Below are 18,951 nucleotides of genomic sequence, written 5' to 3'. Positions count from 1 at the left end.
TCACTAGGAAGACCGGACCATATGTGAGTTGCCTACGTATCCCGCCCAGAAAGACGAGAATCAGGTATGCGTAGTTCGGGAAGATCGGACATGGAAGAAAGCTTTAAAATGAAATGCAACTAGTTTGGAAAAACTATTTTTTGTCTTTTTGAAAAATGATGGAAAATGTAAAATCTCTTTGGATTTTCTTTTTCTCTCCTTTTTTTTGATTTTGGAAAATGATGGAAAATATAAAATCTTTTTTGGATTTTTCTTTTTCTCCTTTTGTTTTGAATTTTTGGAAAACTATGAACGAAAAATGCGAGTGGGCCCTACTTGCTTCATTTTTTACTTCACCCTCAAATATCGTTGGTCTGACAAATGACCCTTCTACCCCTGAAGAAATGCAGCATGTAGCACATAAGGATGATTAAATGTGTTTTTGGGCCATAAGCCCATTTTGGCATAATTTGGATAGGCCTCCTACAACGAGATATGGTGCCAGGGACTGAACCCTGCTAGGTTTAAATGATATGATGCAAACAAGCATGACCTAAAGGCTGACCTACGTTTGGGGTTCACAAGGCAATTCGGGGCGGCACGTGGTCGATGGCAGCTGCTCTAGCTGTCCGCCCACTCCACGCTCCCACGCCACCCCCTAAATACACGGGTGACTCACAAAAAGGTCGTGTACACTCAAACGTACTCTGAAATACTTGTTGCAGAAAGAAGATCCGGGGTTATGCAAATGATGACAGTTATAAAGCAGTAAACACATAAAAAAATAAAAAAAACTGTAAACATATAAACAACTAGCAAATAATAACAAAGTATAAAACATAAAAGTCAGATAAAGCTAGAAAAACATAAACACCTCAACAGGATATTCTAAAAGCCAACAAGATCAAGTATCAGCTCGAACCTGCAACTCCCCAGCAGAGTCGCCAGAGCTGTCACACCCCTTTTTTACCAACTCTCACTTAATCCATTTAAATAAATAAAAAAGATTTGTAAAGCTCCAAAGGGTTTTTAATTAAAAAGTGACAAAAATTTGTGTTCAAAAGGATTAACTCAGAGTCGCCACCTGACATTTGATTTCGGTGTGTCAGGTCTCCGTTTTTCTAAAATAATTTTTTTTCCTTTCAAAACATTTGAGACTCCAAAACTAAGTCTGCACCAGAGATTCGGGTAAAGAGGTTCATTTAATTCAGGGAAAAGGTGCTAGGTATTCTCCGAGTCCCGTAACAAGTACGATTGCATACTTGATCTAGTCGGCTTTTAGAATATTCGAATTAAGATAAAACAAACATAGAAAAATAAACACGCAAAAGGGCTCGAGGTCATCCCCACCTAATAAAAAAAATAAAAATAAAAAAAATAAAAATAAAATACTGCAAGCACTATTTTTGGCCTCCATATACAAGTACTACGGGGCATTCCCCGGAACAAAATATGTACAAATCATTCGGGTCATTCCCCGGATAAATTTAACTAAGGGAACGACCTCTCGCCCCAAAACTAACAAAAATCCTAAAGTTTGCCTACCCTAGTGTGGTCGGCCTAAAACATGCTCCTAGCAGGCAATGTAATAAAAGTAAATAAATGAAAGATAACTAAAATATGTAAATAGAATAGTAAATTTTTCTTTCCGTTGTCTTTTCCCATTCCCACAGTCCAACATGCAATTCGTTTCTTAATCTTCTTCTATTAGTACGCGACTTCATGTCAAGCATCAACTCATGAAGAAACTAAAGGCATAAACTGGCAGTTAAGCATTAATATCACCGAAATAATTAGTTCAACTAAGTACTAGGCTCAAACAATCAATTCTTAAGAAAACAAACAATGAAAAAATAGTGTTAGGTTTAAACAAAGATCAAGACAACTAAAAGGAATCTAAAATCAGGATACCTAGATAAGCAAGAACTGGTGGGATTTATATAATTGATCTGGTTTCAAACATCCTAAGATTTCAATAAAATAGGTTCAATAAAAGGGTCCTTTCTATAACTTCTTAGAGTATCAGGGAATGATCTTCTGATTAATTAAATATAGATTTGACACATAGCCTTCAAAAAATGTTTGACACGTTCTTAATTATTTTGTCAGGAACATCTCGGACCAATAAGACTAAAAAGACCAACAAGCCTCAAAAATTCAATCGAAGCTAAATAATTCACAAATATAATAGTATGATCTATTAACAAACTAACACTACTCTAATCAATTAACACCCAAATCAATCTAACAAAGAGATATCACTTTGTGAGGAAACATTTAGACTTTCTCAAAAATCAATATTCTCCGAAAATCATTAAGTTGAAAACTATGACCTGCTGAAGATGATAACATATTCTAATTAACTTCAATAACACTAGACCAAACAATCACTTAAACAATTACTTTTTATTTTCTAAATTGATGAAGAAGAATATTATTACAAACACAGTAACCTCCTTTAACTACACTAGAATTTGAAATTTCAAGAATTAGATAAAGGACTACTGTGAGGCACGAGACTGAGATTGAACAGAACTTTCAAAGCCTAAATAGAATTTACACAATATTCACGAACTACTCAATATAGCTAAGATGAATTCTTACGAAGGCAACTAAAACAAAAATACGCAAAAGTGATTCACAAATCTCAGACAAGAAACAAACATAATTAAGTCAAAAACTAATATCATGCTTATCACTACCATTAACACAATAAATAAGAGAAGGATAAGGGATTGAACCTCAAGCTCTTCCAACTAGACTCTGTTTTTGGACGTACAAAGAAGGCCGACAAGGTAACCCAACCAGTAAACTCGTAAAAACAGCAGGTGCAAATTGAGTAGGAATCATGGACCGACCTCGAATCGGCAAGCGAACTTCACTCGGCTATGTCTCGCTCAAAAGGGAAACCAAAAATCTAAATCCAAGAAAAGGAGCTGATATGTTTCTGAATTTAAACTCAAATAACATCCAAAACAGAGTCTTTTTTTTTTTGGAATTTAATGAAAAAGAAAATTAAAGGTTGAATGAGACTCTTTTTTTTTCGTTTTTCTTTTCTGGAAATAAAAAATGAAGATGAACAATTGAGTAAAAGAAGAATACTCTCTTAGAACCCCAATTTTCCTACCAAAGTTTTCTTCCCCCTTCCTCTGTCCGAATATCCCCAAATATATAGGCACCCTAGAAGCTTCCTCCTCCTTCTTCTCCAAGAAAGCCCCCAAAAACCCGAATTTGCCATCAAATAAATTCCGAAAATCCCCTTTCACAAACAAAAATCAGAAAAATGGAGACTTTGGATAAAAATCTTCATCCAACAGTTCCCATTATTCCAAGATTTATTCAAGGGTCTCGGATTTGCTTCACATCGAACGAAAAAGAAAGGAAAAATGCATGAATCTAATTGTTATGATGAGGATTGTACGATTTGAGTGACGTGGAAGAAGGAGAGGAGAAGAGAGGGGACTATAGGGGACCATATGAGGCGAGTTTGGGTGAGTGACTCGCTGGTTTGGACGAGTTCTGGTGAGGTTGTGGTGTTTGGGCGCGACAGAGGTGAAAAGAAGGAGGGGGCGCCGTTTGGGTTGGGACTTAGGTTAGGGGATTGGGTTGGCCGGATTGGGCTACTTGGGCGGATTTTGGGAGGGGGGGGGTAATTTTGGAGCAATTGGGCTCAAATTTAGTGGGTTCTAACTCTTTTAGATCCAATAATTAGAAACTTGAACTTTTCTTTTTTTTTTAAAATAATTTAAAATTAATTCTAATTAATTAAAGCAAAATATATCATACTATGATACTATATTTTTATATATATTTTTCTTTTATAAATTATTATATTCAAAATAAAAGTGAAAACAAAAAGTATATTGCTATAAAAACGTTAATAACCTAAACTAAATAGAAATAAAATAAATATGAAACTATTTTTGTATATTTTTTCCAATGATTATATTAGAATAAAAATAGGTTAAAATAATAATAATATATCTTTCCAAAAATACCTAATATTGAATTAAATAGAAAAATGAAACTACTTTTTTTTGTGTTTTTTTGTTTTTTTTTGTGCCTAAAAATAGAATTAAAATTAAAAAATAGAATGAACTATATAGAAATAAACTCAAGTAATATCATAAATATACTAGGACTATTAAAGGTGATTCTAATGCGCGGGTCAAAATTACATGTCTACACCTGCTTATCTTCTTCATCAATAGTTGGATTACCATAAAGAGAATTCATATATTCATGATCTAAATTTTCACCACCTCCAACATTATGCATATATTAACTCTCCGTAAATTGTAATAAAGTATTATCACTATCAAGAATAGGAGCAGGTGGAGGGCGGATATCGGGTTTGGGTAGGGGAGGTCGGGGAATTAGAGGAGGAATAGATTGGTCACTAGATTTACCACTCTTGGATTTTTCCTTATTTTTACTAAATATTTTTTTTAAGGAATATTCCATCTTATTTATAATTATACAAAGTAATTAAATAAAACAAACAAAACTATAATATTAAAACTAAAGAGTTGGAACGAGTTTACCAAATTGACGAATAACTTGTTGAAAATTAATTATCGTTGAAGACTTGAATACTTCAATTCACCAACTTCACAATTTTTCACACAAGTTGCAACAACAAAGTAACCAATTTTAGAAGAAAATTAGAGAGAGATTGATGATTTGGTGAAGAAAAATGAAAGAATGAGGGGGTATTTATAGTTGAAAATAGGAAAAAAAGTGTAATTATAAAAAGTTTGGGGTTAAAACAAAGTTGGAGGGGTTAAATGGCTATTTATAAAATAGCCAACAACTATTTTGGCAACAATAACGGTTACATTTTAAATGGGTAATGGTCAGAAAATTAAGTGGGATTTTTTTTTTAAATATAGCCGTTGGGGACCGTTTGAGACCGTTTGGGACCGGTTGAACTGGCCCACTTAGGACCCGGTCCCGATCCTAACGGTCCCCTACTGTGAACCGGCCCACATGGGCCTGTATATCTCCCTGGTCCCGGGCTTAAACGGGTAGGACCGTTTATGCCTACTACCCATATGGGCTCGCGGTCCTGGATCGGTTCCGAGCCTAACCGTCCCACTTGCCACCCTTACACAAAACCCAAAGTATAGGTGCTCTTTAAATTTCCCATAAGTATAATTCAAAAGAGATTTAATAAACAAAAGAACTTAAAACAGCTGGAAGTGACGTTGGACGGACCATTTTAAAACCATTATTTATATTTTGATCTTGTGTCAGAATTAAAATACGTTGGTCAGAATTTTGAAGCACCAAAGATGACAAGCACCAGAATATATAACCACAATGCGAAAAATTATGGTGATCGATTAGAATTTTGTGGCCAATTGCAAAAAAATATATATATATGGCAACCGTAAGAAATACTTTCAATTGTACTAAAATATGGTAACCATCGGGATTTGATCACCACAACTAGCAAAATTATGGGAAACTCTTAGAATTTTAGCAAATCAGCATAAGACTTGCCCAAAATTTTTTGACCAGCGTACTTCAAAATTTTGATCGGAAACACAAGACTTTTTTACTGGGGTCAAAATTTTAATGGTGGCACCAAATGATCCTATTTGTGTTGTGTCGTTCTCCCTATAAACAGAGACGAAGCCCATAAACAGTCAAGGCAGAATCTAACTCCAGGCAGCAACAAAGGCATAGTTATACTATCAAGTATCCACAGAGGAAAATACATAAAAAAGAACACAAAAGAAGAGAAAAAACTTTAGAGATACACACAAATATGGCATATGCAGTATTCTCGCTAGTAATTTTTTGCTAGTATACTACACTGTCAACAGCTACATGTTCCTGTAAGTAAATTACAAAAAAATAGAAAAGCCTTTACATTAACATTACTTGACTATATGATTGAGCAAACTACTACAAGATGGAGAGCTTTGCTCACTTTTCCATGGATCTTGTATTGAAACAGGAGAATAATCCTTTATTTTTTCCGTCGAAAATATAGCTTTTATATCCATTTCTCTCTTCTTAATTGAAAGGTTCAATGGTTTCTCACTCACATCTGAAGCTGATGAAATAGAAGATCCCTCTGATGAAGCTGTAATATTATCTTCTGAAATTGCCCATTTGCTTAATCTAAGTTGTTCTAATTCAATCGCCACTTCCATCATCGATGGCCTCATATCGCGATGAAATGCAAGACATCTGAATGCCAGTTCAGCTACCTTATGCACAGACGAAAGCGTCCAAGCATCCATATGTGGCTCGATTGAGGGATCGATAACTTCATCTAAATTACCCTTTCCTATTCTGTCAATTGCTAGTGCAGCCAAGTTTATTTCGTCTTGTGGACGAGCAAAATCCACTGCTTTTAGTCCTGTTATGATCTCTGCCAAAACTACGCCAAAGCTATAAACATCACTCTTATCAGACAACTGAAAATTCTGATGATACTGAGGGTCAAGATATCCTGGAGTTCCTTGTGGCGCGGTAGAAATATGGGATGATTCAATAATACCAAGTCTTGAAAGTCCAAAATCCGCGACTTTTGACTTGTAATTATAATCCAAGAGTATGTTACTAGACTTAACATCTCTGTGATATATTGGAGGGTGCATTGCATTATGAAGATAAGCTATAGCTTGAGCAGTTTCTGCTGCAATCGTGAGGCGAACAGGCCACGGAAGTGCATTTCCTTTTTCTCTTTGTAAATGTTGTGACAAAGTTCCATGAGGCATGAACTCATAAACAAGAATCTGTTCACCTTTTTCAATACAGCAGCCCAAGAGTCGAACGAGATTCGGATGATTTACTGAAGAAAGGAGCTTGATCTCATTAATGACTTGTTCAATGCTATCAGTATGTCTATTCATAATTCTTTTGATTGCTACCCAATTGTCGCTTTGAAGTTTTCCTGAATAAACTGTTCCATAAGCGCCATTTCCTAGTCTTCGCTTCTCAGAGAAGAAATCGGTTGCCTTTTCCATTTCTTTGTATGGATAAATCGGGATAGTAATCCCCGTTGTTTCACATAGCTCGCGGCTTCTTCTGCTTCTGTTTTGGAAATTCAATCTTCGTCGAATAAAGCAGCATATTAGGCCTATACTTACCATTAATGAAGCACCTGCTGCAATGCCTGGAGAAAAAATGGTTTTCAATAAGTAAAAGGACAAGAAAAGGATTTCATTTCGACTAGTACTATACGCTATGAGACTCTACACTATCGGTGTATATAACTTAAATCGAGCTGAGTATTACCTCCAACAAGTACGCCAACCCTGGTGGTTCCTCCACATTTGCCTGAAAGGTAATTTGAAGGGTTGCATGTTGTGTCATCTGCATTCATAAGAAACACTTGGAATTAGCTATGACACATCTATTTTTCACGTTAACTAGAAGGAAAGACCGGTGCACTAAGTTTGTTTGACCCAAAATTTAGATACGGGTTCAACCAATTAGATTTAAATAAAGTAGAGTTAATCTTAGCTAATATTAATATCCAAAAGATATGTTAACCGATTTTGCAGTAGATAATATATATGTTTGACCGAATAGCAATAAATGTGGACAATACTAACAATATTCAATGACTCAAAAGGAGGAGGATAACATTTTTTCCCCTCGAGGATAGCATCAAATAATAATAAATAGCAATGAATGACATCTAAGTAAATAAGAACATGCGAGTCACTCGAAAAGGGGTGAGATATGTGGATATTCCTTCTGACAATGATGAATGATTGATAAGCCTTTGAATATTCAGGTTGTTCTTGGATCAAGTGGAAAGTTATGCACGATTATTTGTAAAAATGCATCTCTCGTGTGCTTGCAGTAAAGCCAAATTTTCTCTATAAAGTCAATGTGTTTTTTTACAAGTGAATGCCTTAAGTCCCCTATCCTTGTGTCTCTTCAATAGCTTCACCGGCCCTGCCCATCACTTCTTAATAGATCACTTCGACATCGGGCAAGCCTTTATCGAAGTCATACTGGCAACACGTAGCAGCTCGTGAATGCCTCCTTAATGTTAACATGGTTTGATCATGTCAAAGGTAATTTTTGACCCATACAAAGCTCACACTATGTGCGGGGTTGGGGGAAAGCCAGACCACATGGTCTATTATACGCAACTTTATCCTATATTTCTGCAAGAGGTTGTTTCCACGGCTCAAACTCGTAACTTTCTGGTCACATAACAATAACTTTACCAATTATATTATGGCAAGGCTCCCCTCCCTAGTTTAAATCTTTCCCTATCCAAAATCCAAATTAGTCACCAAAAACATTTTTTTTCTTAAGCATTATTGAAAAGGAAGGAAATTAATGCGTGGAGGGGTCCACTGACATTGTTGAACTACTATCGCCACACAATATGATGGCGACTCCATTTTCCTTGCTTACTCGCAGCCAAATGGAGATATATAGGAAATGAAGAAAACCAAGGGAAAAAAAAAACCTTCCTTGAATTAATGATGAAACAAATTTTGGCTGGACATCTTGATAGAATATCATGAATGGACACTACACCAACCAATCCACAACACGTAAAAGCCCATGCCTTAACATTTTGCATGGAGTTAAAAAGACGAATTTTGTAAGTTCAATTAGCAAAGGAATAAAAACTATAATAAAAAATGCAAAAAATGTTACAGTCAGTATTCGAATCTAAACCTAACAAACATTTTGAATCACCTTAATCGCAAAAAGATTCGTATGTATCATTGGGATTCAAAAATTCATATACATTCAAGAATATTTGTTTTTATCCTATTTGCACAGCATAATTTTCCAACGAAGGAAATTTACCAATTGAGACCTTTTCATTATATGTAGCTATCACTTGGTTCAACTTAAAACATGCTATCGACTCTAATTATGCATACGTATATAAATATCTAAAATAATTAAAATATATAATTAAGTCTATATATAGATTTGCCTCTAATTGGCATTGATAAGCGACATTGAAAGGCAACAACCATCACCATTCCTAGGTCCTACCTAGCTAGCTAGTCACGAGTTGCTCCGCTGATGAAGCAAACACATACGGTTATTGTCTTCTTAAGGTTGTCATTATTACCTAGTTTGTGAAAGGTGACAATCACCAAGTTGATCTGATAATAGTCACTATTTGCTCTTTTCTTGATTCTATCTTCAATTTCTATGAAACTTGTTCCGACTTTAGTATGAACATGAGAAAAGTTTAGTAAGACTATGACTTTACAGTGCCTTAACATGCAATCCACGTCTCAGATTAGAGAAATTAAGATTTAGTAAAGAATAAAAATTTCAACTTGAACAAGAGTTATACAGTCAACTATGGTACTTTTTTTCTTTTTAGCCGCCCCGGTATGTCATCTTTTTACTTGGACCCATGTTTTCTCATCCAATTATGATGTTCTTCTCTCTCCAAGTTGGTCAAAACTTCCTCATCATACATCTACTTCAATTTATTAGTTAAACCTCCCAACTCAAACCTAACAATAACAATAACAACATACCCAATAGTCTTACAAATAGGATATTAGGATGGGTGTATACGCAAACCTTATCTTTATTTTGTGAATATAGAGGAGTTGTTCCGATAAACTTTTGGCTTATAACCAAAGTAGCTTGGAGAAATTTGAAGATATAACATCACACTTTTGCATATATGACCTTTAATTTCTACTTTCCAGAGGTCGTATATAATTTTCTCTATAATTATTACTTTCTGAAAACTAAAACATCTAGTTTTACATTGAAAGTTGGCGAGAAGATATAATTAAGTAATTAAAAGTGTATTTTATTAACAATTTAACTTTCAAATGAAATGATCATTGCATTTCACTGTAGGATCACACAGAAATACTAACTTCAAGTCTCATCGTTATCCATAATCAAAATGAATTTACACGTATGAGGTCCAAGAGAAAGAGTCAATCTGGCAGGTGCGTTGATTACATAATTAAGTAATTAATCAGACGTACCTTTCCGGCAGCCGGAGCCAGCTAAGAAACCATCTCCAATAAAACCTTCTGAACACTGGCACCTATATCCCAATTTCCCATCAATAGGTGACAAGATTTTAGTACAATTTGCATTAGAAGAACATTGACAATTTCCTTGAAGCCACCATCCCAATTGAACCACTTGAACATCCAAAGAAACTGCCGAACCATTCAACGTTGACTCAACAGATATTGCAGAAAACAAAGAGTGGCACCCAGTTCTTGACAAATTCCTCAAGTCAATAAAATTACTCTCACTATTTGGTTCAGAATAACAACTCATATTTTCTTTCCCACAGTCAAGAAGCTCAAAATGAGTTTGAATCATAGTTGAAGGTATCAAACAACTAGACTGTGAAAAGCTACAATTTTGGAAAAGTATTCCATTACGTGAAGTGGGTGCGTAATTTGAGCTAAAAAGATTGTGAATTGCAGAAAATGGACGGCTACATTTGGCTAAAAGATTAATTAAAATGGTCTCAGAAGTTATAGCCTGAACTGGGAATTTGTTAATGACCATTGCCCCATGTGAGGTACAATTTAATTGAATTGGACAGCCTGAAGAAAAACCAAAAGGATATTGAAGAAAACTTTTTCCACATGAATGTGTACAATTGGTTGATCCAAGAACTATATTCGATGAAATAATAAGTATAAACAAACATAGAATTCTTCTTGTTCTAACATAGAGAGATAAATTCATTTTTCACAGCGCATGTGATAAAGGGTGGAGAAGAAATAATAAGAAGAAGAATAGTTTGAAAATTGATGAGAACTGATTGAATAGGGGAAGGGGGAAGAAATAAAGTAATGAGAATACATATAATGATTTTACTTATTAAAGATAGACTACTTTTTAATGTAGATTTTTTTAATGTGACATATCTGTGTTTACCATTTTTTACTATGTGAAATATGAAAAAACATGTGGGACAGCATAATGATATGTCTCTAACGAACACTTATTTGGTCATTGACCTGACTTATCTGCAAGTTGGAAACCTAACATCAGAATAATTTATTACTATAAATGTTATAGTTAAATGTTAAAAGGATATGTACGAATCGAGGATTTATTGGCCATTGACCCACCAGCAATATTTACCCTGCATTTATTATATTTTCAGGTCTAGTTTGTATAGGAAGTGTTGAATTAATTTAAGTGTACAGTTTAGTGAATAAATTGAATGTTACTGTCTTCGGTCTAAGAAATTAGCCGTTTATGAAAATTTAATTTATTTCTAAATATTTGATGTTTTTAGCAAAATAAGAAAGTCTTTTTTTTTCAAATCTACCCTTATGTTCAAATTAGTGTAATATTAATTAATTAACATATTTAAAAAAGACAATAGTTTAGACCTCTGTTTTAAAAGGCAGAATTAGGACTCGCCCGGGGCTCGCCCTAGGGCGGAGCACTCGTAAAACTCCCCTGGGTTTATGTGTGGGGCTTAGTTCCGTGAGACTTACGCCTCGGTCATCGGGGCTTACGCCCCGGACATGCCCAACGCCCAACGTACTGGGCTCGCCTAATAGAACTTTAGGTCGAACGACACAAATAGCCACTAAAAGCTGTGGCTTTTATTTTAAAGCCACTGTTTTCAATGTATTTAGACTTTAGCCACTCCTTTTAAAAAACTTATACCTGACTAGACGAAAATACCCTTTTGGTATAACTTATACCTACGCTATCAACACAAGCAGCAGTTACACAAAGAGAAGAAGCGAGCAACAGCAGCAACGGCGATCAACTGAGGACGAACCACTATTTCTCTTCCCGATTTAAAAAATTCAGCAATCTAATCCAAAAAAACAACATAGATAAACAGTAAGTTGTAATTTCATGTGTTTCTATCAATTTTTATTTCGCTATAGTTATACTTTTTTAGATCTGTATTGATTTGATTATATATTAGATAAGAATTTGATTTTTTTGAATTTCTGGATTGATAAATTTATAGACACCGCCTCCTATGATAATTCTGTATTCCGGACATAGTGTCTTCATTTTGGAAATTGAATTCAAAAAAATAAGAACACTATGTCCTTAACTTTGATTCTACTGGCCTCATTTTGCAAATTGAATAAAAAAACTTAAGGACAAAATGTCCTTCACTTTGTTGTTGTTCTTCTGTATACAAAGTCCTGTAGCTTGAGTTTCAAATTGTATGTTTTAATTTCTGGTCCAAATGTTAAGGACTGACAGTCCTTAACTCTTAAATACATGTTTAAATGTTAAGGACTAACAGTCCTTAACTTTTAATTCCATGTTTAAATGTTAAAGGACATGCAGTCCTTAGCTTTTAATTTCTGGTTCAAAAGTTAAGGACTGGTAGTCCTTAACTTTTAATTCCATGTTTAAAACTTAAGGACTGGCAGTCCTTAACTTTTAATTTTAATTCCATGTTTAAATGTTAAAGGACAGACAGTCGTTAGCTTTTAATTTCTGGTTCAAAAGTTAAGGACTAGCAATCCTTAAGTTTTAATTCCATGTTTAAATGTTAAGGACTGACAGTCCTTAACTTTTAATTCCATGTTTAAATGTTAAAGTACAGACAGTCCTTAGCTTTTAATTTCTGGTTCAAAAGTTAAGGACTAGAAATCCTTAAGTTTTAATTCCATGTTTAAATGTTAAGGACTGACAGTCCTTAACTTTTAATTCCATGTTTAAATGTTAAAGTACAGACAGTCCTTAACTTTTAATTTCTGGTTTAAAAGTTAAGGACTAGCAATCCTTAAGTTTTAATTCCATGTTTAAATGTTAAGGATTGACAGTCCTTAACTTTTAATTCCATGTTTAAATGTTAAAGGACAGACAGTCCTTAGCTTTTAATTTCTGGTTCAAAAGTTAAGGACTGGTAGTCCTTAACTTTTAATTCCATCTTTAAAAATTAAGGACTGGCAGTCCTTAACTTTTAATTCCATGTTTAAATGTTAAGGACTTGTAGTCCTTAGCTTTTAATTTCTTGTTCAAAAGTTAAGGACTGATAGTCCTTAACTTTTAATTCCATGTTTAAAACTTAAGGACTGGCAGTCCTTAACATTTAATTCCATGTTTAAATGTTAAGGACTGGCAATTCTTAACTTTAATTACATGTTTAAATGTTAAAGGACTGACAGTTCTTAACTTTAATTACATGTTTAAATGTTAAGGACTGACAGTCCTTAACTTGGTCTTGCACTTACAGTACACCTGTTCTTAATTCTACAAGGATTGCTTTATAACGTATGTCCTTTGTTTCCCATTCTCTTGACTTGTAGGATGGAAACAATATGCATAATAGTTGCTTTTAATGGTAGATGGACTGAAGACTATAAATATCTTGATCATCAAACAAAGCTTTTCCTAGCACCTGAGTCAATTCAGTTTGAAGATTTCGTTAAACAGATTTTTGAGCTTATTGAATTGGATAGTGAAAAGTTTGAAATATTGATATGGTTTGATATCAACCTTGGAACAAGCAAAGGAATGCTTGTATCCAAAGATTTAGATCTTCACACATGTATAGAGTTGCTAAAAACTCATTCACTCTTCAAGAGCTGTCGTTTCATAGTTGATATTTCGGAAAGAGTTTTTGCATCAACAAGCAATGAACATGCCAACACAAAAACTCAACATGACAATCAAGAGCGATGCCAACAGATAGTTGAAGTAGATATGGTTGAAGCTCAACCATTAAATGAAGAGGTGCATCAAACATTTGATTCTATTCAAGTAGAAGGACAAAGCATTATAGAGATTGACAACGAACAAGCTTTGGGTATTCAAGTCTTAGAGAGTGCACCGGTAATCGAAGTAGTTGCTGACAAAACCTGCACTCAAATAACTAAACGAAGATCAAATTTGAAACAAAAAGAATCCCCAACTACGATATTAAGAGAAAATGCTTCTTTGGATCAAATAAAAGTCGGATCAGTATTTGACAAGAAGAAGAGCATAATTAATTGTTTTTCTAATGTAGCAATCAAAGGACATTTTGAATTCAAAGTTGTTAGATCAAGCTCAACAAGATATTCGTTGACATGCAATGATGATAGGTGTCGTTGGTGTGTGCGTGCTTTCAGAATTAAAGACTCAACATTATTCAAGATAGTAAAGCTTGAGAAAAAGCATGACTGCTCTGTTAACACTAGGAAAGCAGATCAAAGGCATGCTACTTCAAAGTTGATTAGTGGTTACATTATCGATAATCTTCGGGACCCAAGATTTGAAGTTACACCAGCTTTTGTCATGGCAGAGATGCAAAAATTGCATGGACTAGACATTGGATATCACAAGGCGTGGCGTGCTATTCAACATGCTTCCGCTTTAATAAGAGGAAGTCCCGAAGAAAATTATGAATTATTGTGTTCATACTTGTATATGATGACAAGTAAAAACCCGGGAACTTATACTAACATAAAGATAGACGACAACAACAGGTAAACAATTTAGGACATGCTGTCTTTAGCCTTGTTAACTTTTGAGTTATAACCAGAAGTTGAGGACTGCCTATACTTAAGTTTTGAACTTGTAATTAAAAGTTAAGGACTTTCAGTCCTTAAGTTTTGAACTTTGAAATAAAAGTTAAGGACAGCATGTCCTTAACTTTATAACTTGTAAATGTAAGTTAAGGACTGACTGTCCTAAACTTCGAGTATTTTAACCTTGTTTTATATTGTATTTTCAGGTTTCTTTATATGTTTTACGCATATGGATCATCGATAGCTGGTTGGAATCATTGTAGACCAGTGATTTCTATTGATGCGACTTTTTTGAAGTCAAAATATCGTGGTGTTTTAATGATTTCAGTTTCAAAAGATGCAAATAACCCAATTTTCCCATTAGCCTTTGGAATAGCAGAATCTGAAAACAACAATTCCTATGAGTGGTACTTTAGTCAGCTTCGCAATGCAATTGGGAGCCGTGAGAATTTGATTTTTTTATCAGACAGGCATCAAGCTATTGCAAATGGCATTGTAAAGGTATATCCTGAAAGCCATCATGGGATTTGCATCTATCATTTGGAGCAGAACCTAAAGCGAAGAAAGGTGAAAAGTGAGGTCATAAAACTTTTCCAAAGTGCTGCAAGAGTATACAAGCGTAAAGAATTTGACATATACATGTCAGATATTGCAAATGTAGATAAGAAAACTTATGACTACTTGATGGAAGAACCACCGGAAAGATGGGCACGTTCTTGTAGTCCACAACGAAGATATGACATGCTCACAACAAATATAGTTGAGTCGATGAATTCAGTGCTATTAGAAGCAAGGGAGCTGCCTATACTAAGAATGATGGATTTCATTCAAGTGAAGCTACAACATTGGTTTTATGAAAGAAGAAATAAAGCAGAAGGAACATTTTATGATGTTTCTTGTTGGGTAGAGGAGGAATTGAAGAACAGAATAGATTTAGCATTTACTTTGAACGTAAGTATTATGTTTTATGTTTATATTATGATTTTGACATTTTTTAACATAATGTACTCACTTATAATTTTTCAACATTGAAGGTCTTCCCTGTTGATTCATGGCGTTCTAGAGTTGAAGAAGAAGGAATAACTTTCTTGGTGGACTTAAACAAAAGAACATGTGATTGTTTTCAATTTCAACTTGATGAATTACCATGCATACATGCAATTGCAGCTATCGAGAAGAGAAACATCAAGAAGTCTGACTTTTGTTCGCACTGGTACTTAAAGGAATCTTGGCTGAAAACATATGAAAGACAAATACATCCTGTAGGACATACTGATTCATGGATTGTACCAGAGAGTGTTAAGTCACAAATTGTTAAACCTCCAGATTTCAAAGTGCCACCAGGTAGAAGGAAAAAGAAAAGGCATATTCCTGCTACCGAGTCATCAAAAATAACATTCAAATGTGGTCGTTGTAGAAGAATTGGTCATAATAGAACAGCTTGTATATATTCTCCGGCACTCCATCCATTTTTAAGAAAGCATAGAGAAGAGTAGAAATATACACTTATGTTTATCGACTCTTTTAAGTTTTTTCTATAGATTGTATTCATTATTATTCTAATTTGAGCGGATGCCTAGATTTTCAATATTTATATCTTGTTACCTTCTTTTAATTTCTTTTGAGTTCAACAATTAAAAGTTATTAACAGGAGTCAGTAAGTTCAACTTGCAATTTTGAAAACGTAATGACTGTCTGTCCTTAACTTTGAATTTCAAGTTCAAAAGTTAAGGACATGAGGTCCTTAAGTTATAGTCTTATGTTAAAAACTTAAGGACTGTCTGTCCTTAACTTTGAATTTTAAGTTCAAACATTAAAGGACATGAGGTCCTTAAGTTATAGTCCCATATTAAAAACGTAATGACTGTCTGTCCTTAACTTTGAATTTCAAGTTCAAAAGTTAAGGACATGAGGTCCTTAAGTTATAGTCCATGTTAAAAACTTGAGGACTGTCTGTCCTTAACTTTGAATTTTAAGTTCAAACGTTAAGGACATAGGTCCTTAAGTTATAGTCCCATGTTAAAAACTTGAGGACTGTTTGTCATTAACTACAGGAGTCCTTAAGTTTGAAATACAAGTTAAAAACTTAAGGACTGTCTGTCCTTAACTTTAAATTTTAAGTTCAAACGTTAAGGACATGAGGTCCTTAAGTTATAGTCCCATGTTAAAAACTTGAGGACTGTCTGTCCTTAACTTTGAATTTTAAGTTCAAACGTTAAGGACATGAGGTCCTTAAGTTATAGTCCCATGTTAAAAACTTGAGGACTGTCTGTCCTTAACTTTGAATTTTAAGTTCAAACGTTAAGGACATAGGTCCTTAAGTTATAGTCCCATGTTAAAAACTTGAGGACTGTTTGTCATTAACTACAGGAGTCCTTAAGTTTGAAATACAAGTTAAAAACTTAAGGACTGTCTGTCCTTAACTTTAAATTTTAAGTTCAAACGTTAAGGACATGAGGTCCTTAAGTTATAGTCCCATGTTAAAAACTTGAGGACTGTCTGTCCTTAACTTTGAATTTTAAGTTCAAACGTTAAGGACATGAGGTCCTTAAGTTATAGTCCCATGTTAAAAACTTGAGGACTGTCTGTCCTTAACTTTGAATTTTAAGTTCAAACGTTAAGGACATAGGTCCTTAAGTTATAGTCCCATGTTAAAAACTTGAGGACTGTTTGTCATTAACTACAGGAGTCCTTAAGTTTGAAATACAAGTTCAAAAGTTAAGGACATGAGGTCCTTAAGTTATAGTCCCATGTTCAAAACTTAAGGACTGTCGGTCCTTAACTTTGAATTTCAAGTTCAAAAGTTAAGGACATTTGGTCATTAACTTTGAATTTGAAGTTCACTTACACTTAGTCATGAACAAATACTAACAAACTCAATGGACAAATCAACAGTTGAGAGAAACAACGAAATAAATAACAAAATGCCTTGACATAACTTTTGAAATTGTAATTTTGCATAGCTGTTACAAAAAATTACGCTATGCCAACAAAACAAAATATAAGTGCCTTTTCACAAATTTACAGAATATTTCAGAACTATCCTAAACTGGCATAATTCAGATGTCACCTTTACAACAATTTTATACAAAAATAAGACCACAATTTCTTTACAACTCCTTTGGACAGAATGTTTCATTTTTACTCTCATAATCATCACCAACATTTTCTGGTGGAGTACCATAACCAGAATTTCTTTTCCATTCACCATGTGCCCAAAGATTTGCAGCAAGTTCTTTTCGAAAGTCTTTTATGTCTTCGGGTTGGAATTGCTGCACGTCCTTTCCAATCATCAGCAACTCGGCAAATTTGATCAGGAATGCACCACAATCAGTCCTAAGAGAAATGTAAGATATGCAGTGAATTAAACAATAAATCTTAAGTACATATAAATAATATAACAAATAATAACACGTACGATCCAGTTTGGTGTGGTGATCTTTGCCACTGTATATCAAATTTGTTGAAGACATTCCCAAAAGACTTGTGATTTTTGTCAAACTGTGAGAACTTTAGCAAATGGGGGATCATGCGTGCATACATTTGCATGTAGTTCATTCCTGCTTCATATGGCTCACTGTATATGGAATCATATACATCAATCTTTTTTTGATTCAAGTCCAATACTCCCAACAAAAAGGAAGTACTTCCATAATCCAGACACAAAACGCAAAAGGAAAGCCAACTAAAGTGTAGCTATCAATATCTTTTTCTTTCTCTTTCTCCTTCTGAACATCATTCTCATTTGATTTCAAGCAACTCTTCAATGATTTTAATAGCGTTTCATAAGCAAGAGAGCCCCAGTTGAAGGAAGCACAAAGTGTATCATCGTCAACAATTTTCATTATTTGCTCCGACACATTCCTATTTTTACTCTTGCCCATCAAAACCGACTCAACAAAATAGAGTGTTGCCAACTTCAAAGCATCATCATCACTGCCAGCAAATGATGAAGTTGTACCATGTGGGCGACTAGAAATAAAACTATACAAATCAGCCAACTCAATTTTGTCCTTTCCAGGGAAATAGACTCTTAAAAGCCTATTCTCTTTCTCATTTAAACCTTTCATGTCAAGCGACGAATAAGACTTCAAACCAGTAATAATATGGAATGCATCACGAGTAAACTTAATATCGCGGTCAAATACCTTGAAGGTCATCGAATCAGGTTCATTACTAACAATTTCAGAAAGCAATACACAGTGCATAAGTTTACCCGAGAACTTCACACTTTGTAATATGAAGAAGTTGCCAAAAATATTTTCCCTCAATTTCTTCCATTGGCCATTCGTCAGAAAACTTTTAATTGTTTCCTTATATTGAAAATCTCCTTTCCAATATACCAGAAAATTACGCCAATCGTCAAAATCAAAAAAATGATCGCCTTCTAGAAAAGAAGGAAAAACAAACAAAGATTAGGACTTAACTTAAAATTTCAAGTTTAAAAGTTAAGCAAATACAATCCTTAACTTTAAATTTTAAGTGCAAACGTTAAAGAAATACAGTCCTTAACTTATACTTTCAACTT

General features: G+C 34.3%; 2 protein-coding genes and 1 long non-coding RNA gene across 3 annotated transcripts; 1 reads left to right on the top strand and 2 right to left on the bottom strand.

Moving 5' to 3' along the window:
• Positions 1 to 5,643: 5,643 nt before the first annotated feature.
• LOC104241326 (wall-associated receptor kinase-like 14) lies at positions 5,644 to 10,750 on the bottom strand. The gene is made up of 3 exons (XM_009796270.2): positions 9,942 to 10,750; positions 7,234 to 7,311; positions 5,644 to 7,111 (listed from the first exon to the last, which is right to left on the bottom strand). Exons 1-3 carry the CDS (start codon positions 10,663 to 10,665, stop codon positions 5,865 to 5,867), a joined length of 2,049 nt encoding a protein of 682 aa, XP_009794572.1. The 5' UTR covers positions 10,666 to 10,750; the 3' UTR covers positions 5,644 to 5,864.
• A 2,471-nt stretch (positions 10,751 to 13,221) lies between these two features.
• On the top strand, positions 13,222 to 15,919 carry LOC138890461 (uncharacterized). The gene is made up of 3 exons (XM_070173848.1): positions 13,222 to 14,381; positions 14,630 to 15,374; positions 15,458 to 15,919. The coding sequence occupies exons 1-3, from the start codon at positions 13,222 to 13,224 to the stop codon at positions 15,917 to 15,919; spliced, it is 2,367 nt and encodes a 788-aa protein (XP_070029949.1).
• Positions 15,920 to 17,333: 1,414 nt separating this feature from the next.
• LOC138889077 (uncharacterized) lies at positions 17,334 to 18,055 on the bottom strand. The gene is made up of 2 exons (XR_011406641.1): positions 17,842 to 18,055; positions 17,334 to 17,759 (listed from the first exon to the last, which is right to left on the bottom strand). It is a non-coding gene; the product is annotated as an uncharacterized lncRNA (long non-coding RNA).
• Positions 18,056 to 18,951: the final 896 nt, after the last annotated feature.

This window comes from Nicotiana sylvestris, chromosome 4 (assembly GCF_000393655.2).
Source record: "Nicotiana sylvestris chromosome 4, ASM39365v2, whole genome shotgun sequence".
Lineage (NCBI taxonomy): Eukaryota > Viridiplantae > Streptophyta > Magnoliopsida > Solanales > Solanaceae > Nicotiana > Nicotiana sylvestris.
This window is presented reverse-complemented; position numbering and strand designations above follow the sequence as displayed.

What these genes read in the sequence shown, in the direction of transcription:
- LOC138890461 (XM_070173848.1), top strand. Translation starts at nt 13,222, where the DNA reads ATGGAAACAATATGCATAATAGTTGCTTTTAATGGTAGATGGACTGAA. An exon ending in AAGATAGACGACAACAACAG is followed by an intron (nt 14,382 to 14,629) that starts GTAAACAATTTA and finishes TTGTATTTTCAG; the next exon opens with GTTTCTTTATATGTTTTACG. An exon ending in ATTTAGCATTTACTTTGAAC is followed by an intron (nt 15,375 to 15,457) that starts GTAAGTATTATG and finishes TCAACATTGAAG; the next exon opens with GTCTTCCCTGTTGATTCATG.
- LOC104241326 (XM_009796270.2), bottom strand. Translation starts at nt 10,665, where the DNA reads ATGAATTTATCTCTCTATGTTAGAACAAGAAGAATTCTATGTTTGTTT. An exon ending in TGGCTCCGGCTGCCGGAAAG is followed by an intron (nt 7,312 to 9,941) that starts GTACGTCTGATT and finishes TTATGAATGCAG; the next exon opens with ATGACACAACATGCAACCCT. An exon ending in GGTTGGCGTACTTGTTGGAG is followed by an intron (nt 7,112 to 7,233) that starts GTAATACTCAGC and finishes TTTTTTCTCCAG; the next exon opens with GCATTGCAGCAGGTGCTTCA.